This window comes from Limanda limanda, chromosome 8 (genome assembly GCF_963576545.1).
Source record: "Limanda limanda chromosome 8, fLimLim1.1, whole genome shotgun sequence".
Taxonomy (NCBI): domain Eukaryota; kingdom Metazoa; phylum Chordata; class Actinopteri; order Pleuronectiformes; family Pleuronectidae; genus Limanda; species Limanda limanda.
The window spans coordinates 11,743,123-11,757,318 of NC_083643.1; the positions used below are offsets into that span (position 1 = coordinate 11,743,123).

Consider the following 14,196-nt stretch of genomic DNA (forward strand, 5'->3'; position numbering starts at 1 on the left):
CGCACATTGTATTTTAAGCAATATTTAATAAACGTCTTGTGTCATTTGCATCTTTTCTGTTGCATGATTCAAAAAAACCACAAACATTAACTTATTCTCCAATTTATTAACTTTTCAGTGGATGACTGACTACATAAAATAAAAGTGGTGCTATTTACAGTTTGTAAGTGTGCAAAAACAAAAAAAGGGATTCTAGTAACATAGTCTTTGCAGAGTGTGATCAACATGCAGTTTAAATGTATCCAACGATGATTGTGCAGAAAAAACAAGGCATTTACATGTGTGAGAGAAGAAACTGATCCACAAGTGACAAATTAAAGGGAAACAAAACAAATGGCCACTGGATGGTTTGATAACAATCGAAATTGTGCGACTTTTATGCCTTTGCAGACATGATGCATTGAAGCTGTTCAGCCTTAAACCTTCCTAAGACACGTTTTCTCTTTAATCAGTCACATTATCCACATTAGTTTATGTGAGGAGACAGTAGTGGTGATTCACAGGCCAGGTGTAAAGTGGGCTCAGGATTTAACAACTGAGCCGTCACCACAGTATGTGATCATGAAACATGTTCTCTGGTTTAAGCAACATTCAGTTTCTTTGGATTGTAATCAGCGATAAATTTGTATTCCTTTAGCCACAAAGAACCAAAGATTGTAGCTCGGAGGCCAAATCTGTTGAGTATCCTAACACGCATCTGACTTCAGAGATGGCACTTTATTGGTTTTAATCAAAGTGTACCAACAAAAAGAAATTATATATATATATAGACTTAACTGGATTTTTTATAAAATTAGCAAATATTTCAATATAGAAAACAAATCACATTACTCAAACGGATTTAACATCATGCAGATTTGGCAAGAGAAATGTAGATAAGAAAATCAATTCTTTGAAAACAATTTGTTAACTAGTGTTGTACCATCCATTCAAAACAATTTGAATTCACTTCTTGCACCAAACACCTTCCAGTGACGTAACAGCGAGCCAACAAGCCCCGAATTCAGAAAGTTTCCTTGGCTACTAACTGATGTGCAGCATTCATGATAATTACACAAACTAATAAAGACTCGCTGTGAGCTGCGAGTTCAAACTATCCACACGGACATCAATCCTCAGGTCCGGTCCGGACAGGCCACGTGATTTAAACCCAGGAGAAAATTCACTGTCATAAGTTCATGTTTAATGTGTGTTGTATTATGTGCACTTGAATTATCTCCAAATACAAACAGCAGACAGAACATGTAGCAGAAACAAATTAAGAAATAAAGTGAGAAACAAGAAGCACATGTGGAGGAATGTTAATTTAGATTCAATTACACTTAAAAAACCAGGACAACAGTGTTTTCAATGAGAAACACAAGATCCAGCAAAATGTATGATATTACCTTTACCCACTCAACTCAGGGAGCCGGAAAATAAGCGATGAAGGTGCAACAGTAACCACGGAGACCTCCGATGCTTTGTGGTGCATCACGCATCAAGTCCACTTCGGCTTTAAAGAAGTGCTTACGGCAGCAACACGGCCCCAAAAGTCTCCTGTGAAATCAGCTGTGTCCCACTTCAGGGCTCCGTCATCAGGAGTTGTTTTTCTGAACTGAAGAAGTTGCGACAGGCGGAAAATTCGACCCAAATTCCATTAGATACTCTTTGAATTAGGCTGAGAAAAGGACAATGTATTTGCAGGCCTCTGTTTCCCACAATCCACTGCAGGTTGGTCAATTGTTTGACGTGGTTTAACCATGTTGCCTTCACAAAATTGCAGAATATGACTTGACCACATCACCTGAATTACCTGAACATCAGAACCTGTAGTGTTAACTCCGCTCCGCTAATTTGGGGCAACTTCCTGGTGATGAACTGAACTGTGTTGAAAAGTGAAGCTGCTGTTAGTTTGGGTTTCTGTGAGTAGAAGTCAGATAAATCATCCACAATACTGATGGCTGTCAATTTAAATAAACTTAATTTATAGGGAGCTATCAGAACAGTATAGTGGGTGTTTTGTCTGACTACAACTTAAAATGAAATGCTTTCTGATCCAGCACCTGTACTTTTTATTTTGTGACTGCTCTATACTCTGTGTGTCTGTGACGTTTAGACTTTCTCTTTTAGAGGTTCAGCTTATAGGTTCTCTGAAGGACCCCCCTTCATGGTGCAACTCTTCAAAAGATCCAAGCCCTTGAAATGGGACACAGCTTTAGATGTGTTGGGGCCTGCTGGGCTGAGTCTGGAAAATGTGGCCTCGGCTGTGCAGAGCACTAGTCAGAGTCTGATCCTGAGTTGTCTTCAGACGGGTCACAGAGCGTTTCTTCAAGAGGAGCTAACGTCCCGTCCGGCCTGACGCCCATGGGCCGAATCAGGTTCTGCCTGCAGACACAAAAACAAAAACATCAGGCAAACACATCTGCAGCTGGATGAACTGTTGTTTGATAAGATCGCCTCAAACATAGAACTGATCCTCATCGACTTCTTATATATTTTAATAGTAAACGAAATTTGAAGTAAAATTCTATGGCCGGGACCTTTTGTGTCAGTCTTAAAGAGAGCTTTCACTTGTACATCTTTACTCTCTTACATCCACAACTCGAGGACCCTCACTCAACAAACCCCTCCCCCCTTCTCTATGGACACTGGCCCCTGTCGGGCCATCCTCTTTCTCCCCCCCGGCCCTCGCCCCCTCCTCTCCTGTGGCAGTTTAATTACAGGATCAGCGCTCAGCCTAATCTCCTCAAAGCCACGGCCGCCCCTTCATACTAATCCAATTATACCTGCACTTTGTGTCACCACTCCCTCCCTGATGATTTATCATCAAAGATTTAAAGAGGACCCCGTTTTCATTCATCTCAAAGATTCAAACACGAGCGGCAATGTAATTCCTCCAATTAAATTTAACTTATCCTGGGAAAAAACTGCAGGTTAAGTTCTTAAAAGAGAAATTGAGGAGAACGTAAGGTGGCTAAATCTGAGAATATTGTAGCATTGAGTTGATATATTTCCACTGAATAAATCTGCAGAGGCATCACCTGTCTCCAGCCTCAGCCATCATTTGTCAAAGTCAGTAGAATGAGAACTAACAAGACCTAACAAACAAAAACATGAAGCATTCATCTCTACCAATAAGAGCAAAAGAAACCTCTGCTCCTCATCAGTGGCAGAGAGGCTGGCAGATGTGAGGGGGTGTTGGTTGTGGTCGGGTGGGGGGGTGTAAAAAATGTGCTAATTGGAGGATCAGTTAAGCAGTTAGGGGAGCACATTCTTGTCGGGCTTTGACCGATCTCCCCAGAGCGGCAAGTGTAGTGAGGAAGCACCTCTCGGTCTTCACCACATCTCCTTAAAACTCCTTCACTGAGGAGGAGAAGAAAGAGGACGCAGCCTCAGAAAGGAATCTTCCTCTTCTGGCCACACGTGCCTCATTACAGCTCAACCCCCTCTTTGGCTCCACAATGACGAGGTCAGCTTTATTATGTCTGCGCATTTGTTCACCCGTGTCTCTTCCTCTTCGTCCACGTTCCATCTAAATTGCTTTGTCTAGCTGTACCTCTGTCTCAGTCCACTCCCTGTCTGGCTTTTCAGAATGAGAAGAATAAAGTCAGGACACGTGTTATTATTAAAAACCTGAATGCGACACATAAAGGAGCCAGGACCAACAGGCCGACTGTGTACCAATTAGGTGATAATTAATGGAGAGGTGGTAATGATGTTGCAGTGGCGTCCTGGCAGCTTCCATTTCCTCCAGCTGAATGCTGCTGCGTGCTGGAAGTCCAGGCCTAATTGAAGCTGCAGCTAATGGCAAGAGATTCTTCCTATGATGAATCAGTTGGCAGGGAGCGAGCTCACTGTTACTTTTGTGCAGGCATCATGCTCGACTAACGTTAGCTTCTGCTCGCTAAGGAAAGGTCAACATAAATGCAGAAGGGCCCTTTGCAGAGGGAACAATAACGAATATGAATAATTTGAGCAGGGGAAGCAGCAAAGGGAAAAGTTAATCATGTTAGTCTTTGCCTTTGCAAAGGTAAAATAATTGTTTGTCAAAGAATTCCGTGATGTTTTTCTGTTAGTTTCTTACAATACCTGAAAAAACTTTTTTTTAAACCAGTCTATTCTATTTTCCATTGCACACAGATGCTCTCCACCATCACAAATCAACAAATCCTCCAGAGTAGACATGGCAACACGCACACTGTGATTTCTCTCATACTATGGCCTCCAGTTATATACAGTACACAGTAGCATAAACCTGCCCAAACAAATCTGTGAGGCCACATGGACAGGATTTCTTAAACTTATCCTCAGTGCCGTTTCTGACTTTAATGCCAATGTTAACTTCAATATAAATGATCCAGTACATTTAGCTCATGATCCAAGTGTTGATTAAGATTCTGCAGCCTCGAGCAGAAGCTTTCTTTACCTTGACAGCTTGTCAAACATATTGACCAGTTTCTGGGCCTCGTACTCCTTCTGCTCCTCCGTCATCTCCTCGATGGGGTTCGTCATGGGCTCCTCCACGTGACCAGTGATGGGGTTGATGCTGCAGACAAGGAGGAGAGTGGGCTTGATGTGCAGCTGTGAACTAACTCATACATCGTCAAGGCATAAACATCAGACTGTTACTTACAAGGGTTTGGCAGTCTTGTATTCTTCTGTGTCCGAGTCTTCATCATCGGAGTACTGAGTCTCTCCTCTCCCTCCTGCAAGAAGTCCTCGAGCCACCAGGAGTCCTGCTGCGTTTCCATATCCTGTGTACTTCAGCAGGTTGTCCACTGGAAGAGGACAGCATAAAGACACAAGAGTGTGACATTATATATAAATGTTCATGTGTGAGCATAAAGCAAGATGGAGTTATATTTATAAAGCAGTCTAAACTAAACTACAGACACATTATCCCCACTCTTTTATTCTCTTATTTGATCTGCTGTATCCCCTGTTCTTACCGCTCTCTTTGCAGAGAACGAAGAGAAACTCTGCAGCCATCTGCTTCACACCCATGTCGACATGAGTCATAAGGCGAACCAACTTGTTTCTGACGGTGGTGCCAATCTCTGGCCGGACTTTCACTTCTTTCAGTGGGGGGAGTACCTGAAAATACAGAGATTTCCAACAGCTCAGAATCAAGTTTTTCTGCCATCATAACCAAGCTATTAAACCCAGTTACAGCTGAATGCACACACACTTTACCACCAGGCCTGTGACTGTACCTGAGTTTTGATATATCTGCGGAACTCTCTGTGTTGTCTGGATCCTTCAGTCATAAGGCTGAGCACCGGAGTGAGCCCCTCTTTGTAGTTGGAGCCCTGCTTGTAGTGACACAGACAAAAAGGACTTCACACGCGGCACGAACTGAAACGCTGGATTAATGTCCACCGGTAATACACATGGTTAATATGAGGGAGATGGAGGTAAAGACAGAGGACAGGTGAGAAGTTGAATATACATGAAATTAGAAAGACGAGAGAACACCAGGTAAATCGTGTCACATTGGCGTAGCAGCTGTTTAGGACAAATTAACTGTATGTGTCCAATTAAGAGACCAACCAGGGACTTAAACTATGTTTGATATTTTCCTTGAATATAATATACAGCAAAATTCCCCCAAAATGTGTCCCAAATCTGCTGCTTGCAAGAGTCCTGAAATGCTTTATAGTTTACATGCAAAATGTTTCCTTAATATTTTATACGGTCAGTTTCAATTGCACTGTAATGTAGTATATTTCACAAACCGTACTAATATTTAGGATGCATCACAGTTTTGGATTAACTATCAACAACACATTAACACAAATAATGTAACAATTAATGCGCAAACTATCAGACTGTGAGCTACAGTCAGACAGTGAGCTACAATCCTCCCTATGATCACTGCAGAGGATGAACTTTACCTTGTCGATCCTTTTCTCCATGAAATCCAGTAACATCTGAACTGCATCCATGTTTTTCCCACCATATTTCTCATGTCCACCCTGGACAGGCACTTCGATTAACACATCCAGGCAGGACACGGGCAGGTTGTTAAGCAAGTTGACAGCATGGCTGGTAATAAAAAAAAAAAACACTTTTAATTATTTAAACCTTTTTGATTCTATCCTGTGGAAGAATGTTAAAGAAGTAAATAGAATATATAGTTTTAAGCTTTGGATCAGTTTGCTTGAGAAGAGTCAAAGACCCTGATGCCAAAGGACTGCGATCGCATATTGTTTTAAATCTACACTTTAGAGGAGCTGGTCAGAAGCTGCCTGATGACTTCACAATGTGATCTCATCACTTCTCATGATAACTTCTCTAACACACATCTGTACCACATTATTTAATCCGACACAATGCAATGTTGTGCAGACGGCTACAGAGCAGTAGAGAGATACGAGGATTTAAATAGTTTTCCATTCTGTAGTGTGCTGCTGTGTTTGGTACAAAAGGGGAATCTGTGAATAAAACAGAAAGTTATATACGTTGTTAATTAAAACCCAGAGTTTGGGGCTAATTTGTTAACCATTTTCTCTTCAAATATTCAGAGGAGAAAAATGGTCCTTGGCATTGATTTGCTTGTCTCAGTATACTTAGTTATGATATGATATGGAAATGTGTGTGGTTAAAAGTTGACTTATAAACTGAGAAAAACATTTGTATTTTTCTGGTCTAAAATAAATGTTCCTCCTGTGAAAAAAGTTCCACATTAGCCAATAAGAGATAATTGGTGAAACTATGGTGCAAGAGTGGTGCAAACGGATTTAAATAACAAAAAGACTAAAATAAACGACAGACTAAATTTGGAAGTTGAATTTGACAAAATAAATCCTAATTAACTCAACGCATTGTAACTACATAAAAACGACTTGTTCTACCCTCAGCCCCAATTTCGACATAGACCGGATCTGTTACTTATTCACATTTAAACAAACTACCACTATGTTAATTGTGGTCATTGGGCCAGAATCCCAGGAGCAGTTCAGCCGCCAGTCTGACAGGTAATGAGGAACATCAGTCACTTTTACGTGACACTGTTTGAGTTTGAATCCGGGGCCATAGATTCTTGGCATTCCTGCATTAAATTACCTTTAGAATAAGATACTGCTGCCGTATAACGACCGCTAAGAGCATTTAGAAGATGAAACACCCACTAAGGCTCCAGAGAAACATCTTTGCTGTGGTGTTTTTCCCACGATACTGAAGTCTACCAGATATCAGTCTTCATTTGTAGTGAGCTGCTAACTCACAGCTGCTCAGTGGACACTCTGGGCTTGTGGAGAGTTGGTGCTTACATGCGAGTCACAGCAGGGGATGTTCCAGTCGGTTCACGGATCTGGTTATTTCCCTGTCCTTTGTCTGTCTGTGTGCGTTTCTATGCAAATCAGTTTCAAATGACGTTTGCCAAATATCTTGGCTGTTGGTCTTGTTTCTCTTTCACAGGTCATAAAGTGCAGAGCGCTTCTATTCAGCTCTCCTACCTGTGGGCCTCCTCTGTTTTCTCCTCCGTCTCAGTCCTCAGCATCAACAGATGACGCAGGATGGCAGTGATTAGCCGCAACTGGTGATCATCCTCCTGACAAATAAAGGAGTTTTAGAAACAATAATATCAAGAAGGCTGTTTTATTGTGAAGAAAATAAAAAAGACTCAAGCAATAAAGTTAAACATGTTCAAACTACAAGGACGGGACCCTAAAAGCAAATGCCCAGCTTTAAAAATAGGAACTTGAATATTTTAAGAGGTGGACTAAAGAAAGATAAGAGCAGAGGACAGCAGCGTTCTAGGGTGAAGGATTTTTCTTGGGATCTTGGAATTTGTAAAAGATGATCGAGGAGGGCAGGGTCCTACATGAGTCTAAGAGGTTAAATCATATAAAGCCATTAGGACTTACACTGTGTTAGCGCCTCCCTTTGTAGTCGTGTGGGCCTTTCAGTGCAAGTTGCATGAAATGTAGCATGTTTGAAATCTTCTTAGAAAGAGTTCCAAGTTTAATTATCATAATCTAAAATCTACTGTAACTACACACTATTACTACAAGACTGACAATATTACTACGATACTGACATATTGTCTAACAGTGTATTTTTCATATCTCATCTAATCTGATTCACAGGGAAAGAAGATAACATTTCTTGTCTGTTTATTAAAGAGAGAGAAAGTATAAGGTGCCAAACACTGGAAAATGCTCCATTTTAGTGAGTGGCACCAGTCTAACCATATCTGTGCTTTCAAAGGTTTACATATCAGGATTTAGTGGAACTGATGCAGGACAAGTTTAATATGGAGACAAATAAATGGCTTGTATTTCACCCTTTATTTTGTTTTTAAGGTTAGTGCATCTTGTTAGGGCCCCGACTGAACCTCAAATTTTCTTGGTGGACACTTTGAGTTGTTGTAGGTAGAAAAGAACAAGTATTATAACATTAAAGACGGCTGTGGACCATTTATACAAATCTGTTCATGAAGTCTCCCCCGAACGTCTCATAATAAAGTCACACGGACTGACGCGACTGCCCCCCCTGGCCCTTTAGGTGCCACACTGGTCACAGCTTCAGTAAAGGGATTGTGTGTAAACTGAATGGTGAGGTTAGGTTTTATGTGTGTTTAATGTCACATGTACATTTCAGGGAGTCAGCTGACCAAGGCTTACTGACTCACTGGGAGTGAATTAGCAGTGAGCGGCGTCTTCCTCAGAAGGATGCTACCAGAACTAATGGTTGGTGAGACATAACTGGCGGTTGTGGGGATCAAATGAATGATCGTTGTGGTCCTAGACAGTCGAATCCATAATTGACCAAATGACAGAGCCAGAAAAACATATCTTCTCTAGCCTGGGTGCCAGACGAACTTAGCCCCGCCCACAACATTTTTTGGTCGGGAAGTTCGGTCTGGAGTCGCTCCGTTGGCGAGAAATTATCTCCTAACAGAAGCTGTTCGGACCAATCAAATTGTCCGGGCGGGCTTTATACAATGATGGACAGATGATCAACAGTTACGTAATCAACTACGTCATCAAACAGCGCTTGGGTTGACTTTGTTTTCCACAAACATGCCTGCCGCTGGAGAGCTGAGATGTGTCGATGCTGCCATTGAGTCTGTTTCAGCAGACATCGACAGCGCATTCATTTTGAAAGAGGAACAGAGAAACGCGATCAAGGCATTTGTAGATCGAAAAGATGTTTTTGCCGTCCTTCCTACGTCACATACTACGTTGCCCTGATTGGTTGTAGGTCTATCCAATTGAGCGAAGAGGCATTTTTTTCCCTGGTGCGGTTGAAACACGCCCCATAATCACAGCCCAATGGATCGGTCTCAGACTCATATTCTCACTAGAATAATGAGTCTGACAACATCAGGCTCTTACTGACTCACTGGGAGTGAATTAGCAGTGAGCTGCGCCTTCCTCAGAAGGATGCTACCAGAACTAATGGTTGGTGAAACATAAATGGCGGTTGTGGGGATCGAATATATGATATTTGTGGTCCTAGACGGTCTAATCCCTAATTGAGCAAATGACAGAGCCATGAAAACATATCTTCTCTGCTCTGTCAGTGCAAACCCTGATTAGTGACGAGCAATGGGAGCTCTTACTGTAACATTACACACTGTCACAGCTTTACAACCGGCGGACACACTCACCTCCCCAGCATCGCACAAAGTGAGGTTGAACAAGGCCTTCAGTGCCTCCATCGCTCGCTCGTTGTCCTCTGCAGGCATGGGCAGCGCCTGCGGATCTGGAGGAGCAGCCTCATAGGGGCCGACCCAGCGCACGTCCAGGGTGTGCTCCAGGACCTCGGTCAGCAGCTTCACCGCGTGCCTCTCTATCCTCAGCACCCCCCTGACATCGGGACGCAGGGCGGAGAGCAGGAAGAGGAGGCGCAGTGTGAACAGGCCCACCTCGTGGTGCCATGTGCGGGCCGAGCGCAGGCTGGCACACAGGCCGTTGACCAGCTGCACGTCCACACTGACCTGCTGGGCGGCCGGACTGTTGAGGATCACGTTGCTGAGACACTTCAGCGCCTCCACCACCACCCGCTCCTCCTCCTCCGAAGCGTCTCCCTGTGAGCTTGTCTGGTCGTCACCTAGTGGTGGGGGAAAAAATCAATTCTGTTCAGTATCGCGATATTTTGCGCCTGCGATTATATCGATACTGTAGCACAAAGTATTGCAATATTTAAAAAAAAAAGCAAGCTGGCTGGCAAAGCATGACGAGGAGATTTTCAGAGTTTAAAAGATACCTAGTGTGTATGCGGAAAGGATGTTCTCCACTGCAGGAGATAAAGTAACGGCCCAGAGGAGAACTTTAACATCTGAGCATGTTGACCAACTCCTTTTTCTGAACAAAAATGCCAATATTCCCAAAAGAATTTAACATTTAGGGTCATTACCTTGCAGGTCTCAATTTGATTGAAGCTCTAGGTTACTCTTATTTATATGATTGAGCTCAGTGTTCATGTGAGAGGTCTCCTATTCAGAAAATAATTACAAAGGTCCTGTGTCCTGAATGTTCAAGGACAAAGTTTTTGCACTACCCATTCTTAGTTTTTGCACTTCAGTTAATGTGTAGAAGACAATGTTGTTCACAGAATTAAATGTGACATTTGGGAGAGGCGGTGGACTAGTGGCAGAAACCTGGACTACTGGCAGAAAAAGGTCTCTGCTGGTTCGACTCCACGGAGTTACAACAAAAACTTACCTGGATGGAATAACAACAAAAGACAAACCTGGATCTGTCCAAAAAATCAAAAGACTATTCTCCCTACCCTGTCTAGTGCCCCTGAGCAAGGCACCTTACTCCCCCAACATCTGCTCCCCGGGCGCCGTACATGGCTGCTCACTGCTCTGTGTGTCCTGCACCAGATGGGTTAAAAGCAGAGGACAAATTTCCCTCAATTGCATGAGTGTGTGCATGTTTGTGCATGTGTGTGGGACAAATACAAATGTATCTTATCTGAAGTGAGTTGAGCAGTCTTATTTTCCTCATTTTTTGTAATGCCTTTGAATAATATGGGGGACATGAATCGCAGAATTGAATCGCAATACTTGCACTATCGCAATATATCGCAGAATCGCAATACTATTGAATCGTGGCCCAAATATCGCAATACTATTGAATCGTCACATTTTTGCCAATTCCCACCCCTATCGTCACCTCCTTCCTCTCCTGCACACAGCCTGGCCAGCCCCCCCAGGGTCAGCATGCCCTCCCGGGTGGCCACGGGGGCGAGGACACGCTTGTCTCTGGACAGGATGCGGAGGGACTCCAGACATGTCTTCTGACAGCCGGGCTGCACCTGCCTCCCCAGCACTGACAGCACACTCTGACACAGCTTCTGTGGAGGAAGCAGGAGGAGAAACACTCTGATCACCAGGAGACAGGAGCAGATCTGGGTCATTCAGAAAGGAGCAGCTCAGATTCACGGTGCTTACACTCCGCAGGGCTTCTTCCTGTGGGTCGAACGTGAAGATGTGTGTGTTCTGAAACAGAAACGATGCACATTGGTGAAACAGACACACACACACACATATGAAACACGTCTTATCACACATGTTTGGTGTGGTTTTCATCTGTCATACAACACAACACACATGGCACATTAGTCCTACAGGGCCTCAGCACATCCAACCACACATACATGTCAATAAGAACATGGGAGAACCAGCTGATGCTAACACTGCTGTTCCTCTGACAGGCAGCATTAGCATCTCCAGCTCTCCATGGCTGCTGGGAACCACACGCTACACACACGTCGGGCTCATTCATAGTTTACTCTGCTGATGTATCGACGACGCAACCATCTCATGTCGCTGCTTTCATTCGGTTGAGTTTTGCCAACAAAGTGTTTAGCTAACTCACGGCTAGCATAGCTGCCCGGCTAGCTAGCTAGCGTTAGCGCTGCGGTTTGTTTTGGTTGACGTAAAAAAGAGAAAGCGGAGCCGCTCCTCACCTCTCGGTTGTACTGACGCAGCAGCTCCTCGGTTTCCTGCTCGTTGTTCGATTCCAGCTGCGACAGGATGGCGTTTAAATCCATGGTGAACACAAGCAATGGACGAGTAGAACAGGCAGCTGGTTGCTGACGTTACCCGCGAGTGTTGTGAAGCTAGCGAGCTAGCTGCCTGGCTAGCCTGGAGAGGGAGGGAGGGAGGGCGTGTGTGTCACCATCAGCTGCTCTCCTCTGAGTTTATTCAATGTTGTACAGTTATACAATATACATACATATATCATATTCCACACACCAGTAAACTTGTTGTATACTATTTACTATACTTTATACTACTGCACAAAACACAGCATATCTAATTTGTAATACTCCCATTACTGTATCCTGAGGTGAGGTTACTTTATTAGTACCCGTAGGTAGATTTGTTTTGCAGCCAATAAAAGAGGAGGCATCCATCCAAACAGAATTCAAAATGGTAACACACAGAAAAGAAGATTACGAAAACAAAAAGTGCTCAAATGCTTCACTATCAATAGATATTGGTGATGGAGCTGGCTGACCTCTGTAACTGTCTGGTGTACTGGGACCATTTCACAACCTGACTCAGTCTGTTTCTACCCTTCAAAGACAGGTCACCAAACCATGTCACCAAAGAAAAGGATAAAACAGACTCAACACAAGCCTGATGAAGTAGTGTCAGCATGGTTTTGTCTATATGATGAGACAAAACCTTATCACTTAAACCAGGTGTGAATGACGGTCTCCTGCAGGGACATGTGGTTTATGCACATGTGTAACAAGACAACATGTGATCCATGTGTTTTGCTCAAGGAAAATACACAAAAAGAGTGAAAACGAACACAGGTATATAAACATGGAATCATCCAATAAGCAGCCAGCTTTATTAGTTAACCATTTAAAGCAGGAAGTGTACAGGAAACGTGTTAATTGAGAATCGTGACATTATCTTAGTTTTTTTAATTTATTTGTTTTTTTAATTTAATTTTCATTTTAGCTCCTGTGCAGAAGCGGACTGCGCAGGATTAATTAATTAAATTAATTAATTGATTTTTTTGTAATTTACATAGTTTAAGATATTGTGCAACTCATAGGTGGTTGACGTTCTGCCAAATTTAGGGGTTCAGTATCTTGCCAGGGACACTTCGTTATGCAGGTAAGGAAGAGTGGGGATGGAACCCCCAACCTTCTCAACGGAAAAATCCACTCTACCCACTAGGCCACACCGCCTTTACATTAACATTAAGGATTGGATTACCTGCTTATTCCAATGAGAAGCTAAGCACAGAAAGAAGATGGACACATTATTTTGTGTATGTGTGTGTCTGTATCATTCTATGCTTTTTTTGATTCACATTTCAGAGAAAACCATTGTATTTTCTACTTTACTACATTTATTTTACAGCCTTACTTAAAAGTTACTTTTATATTGCATCTTAAATCTTAATAAAGCCTTATTGTTGTTTTTCAATATGACAGAGAGTGAGGCAGTGGTGCTGCAGATGTTTAGACTTCTGTGGATCTAGAGATCTATGGCACCACATCATTGAATTGGATCAGGATGTGTTGGCCACAGCTGCCTCACTCTTCTGGGTTTCAACCTCAGAGTTTGAATCTTCCTCCAGCAGCCCCTTAGACGTGCACAGTGAAGTGAGGACCAACAGTGTGAGCTTCTGTATTCCTTTTAAATATATATTCCTGCAGGCTGCAGCCTAGCCCTGAATATAAGTAATTCATTGTTGTCAATGCACTGTTGCATGTGACTGATACAGATGATGCACATTATCCATTTATAAATACTGCGAGTTCAAAGTAAAAAATCCAGTTATTTTCTTGTCTATAGTTTAAAAGAAAGAAAATCTATTTTAGAATATGCATTTAATCATTACGCTGCACATTTATGTTATAGTATTTGTTAAGCACGTGACCAGTTTCTTTGAAGGAGGAACATGTGCACGAGTTTCTCACAGCTGACAGCCTCCTCCTCCTGGTGCCCCCCCACTCTCACCAATCTTCCTCTGAAATCCTCAGCGGATATTGATACTGACACTCAGGTCAGGTGATTAAATCACAATGAAGGCGGCCCCCTTTTTTTTGTCCATTGCTGTAAACACGTTCTCGGTTTTTGAAAGTATCCCTTGTGAATCCCGCAGAAAGAAACAGAACACAGGGGATCTATGTTCTAATAAATACAAACCTCGGCAGGGGTCAGAGGTCAAAGGTTACGGGACTGAGTTACAATGACCTCAGCACAGCGGGACATTCTCTCTATTCAAA

The 14,196-nt window shown here is 42.8% G+C and overlaps 1 protein-coding gene across 2 annotated transcripts; it reads right to left on the reverse strand.

Moving 5' to 3' along the window:
- Positions 1-86: 86 nt before the first annotated feature.
- Positions 87-12,074, reverse strand: ric8b (RIC8 guanine nucleotide exchange factor B). Of its 2 annotated transcripts, none has more exons than XM_061076599.1 (11): positions 11,908-12,074; positions 11,390-11,437; positions 11,112-11,292; positions 9,599-10,041; positions 7,440-7,534; positions 5,877-6,027; positions 5,196-5,291; positions 4,932-5,076; positions 4,616-4,760; positions 4,409-4,528; positions 87-2,367 (listed from the first exon to the last, which is right to left on the reverse strand). In XM_061076599.1, the coding sequence occupies exons 1-11, from the start codon at positions 11,989-11,991 to the stop codon at positions 2,259-2,261; spliced, it is 1,617 nt and encodes a 538-aa protein (XP_060932582.1). In that variant the 5' UTR covers positions 11,992-12,074; the 3' UTR covers positions 87-2,258. The 2 variants fall into 2 exon arrangements, with proteins under 2 accessions (XP_060932582.1, XP_060932580.1); XM_061076597.1 differs by having other exon boundaries at positions 5,196-5,294.
- Between the last annotated feature and the right edge of the window lie 2,122 nt (positions 12,075-14,196).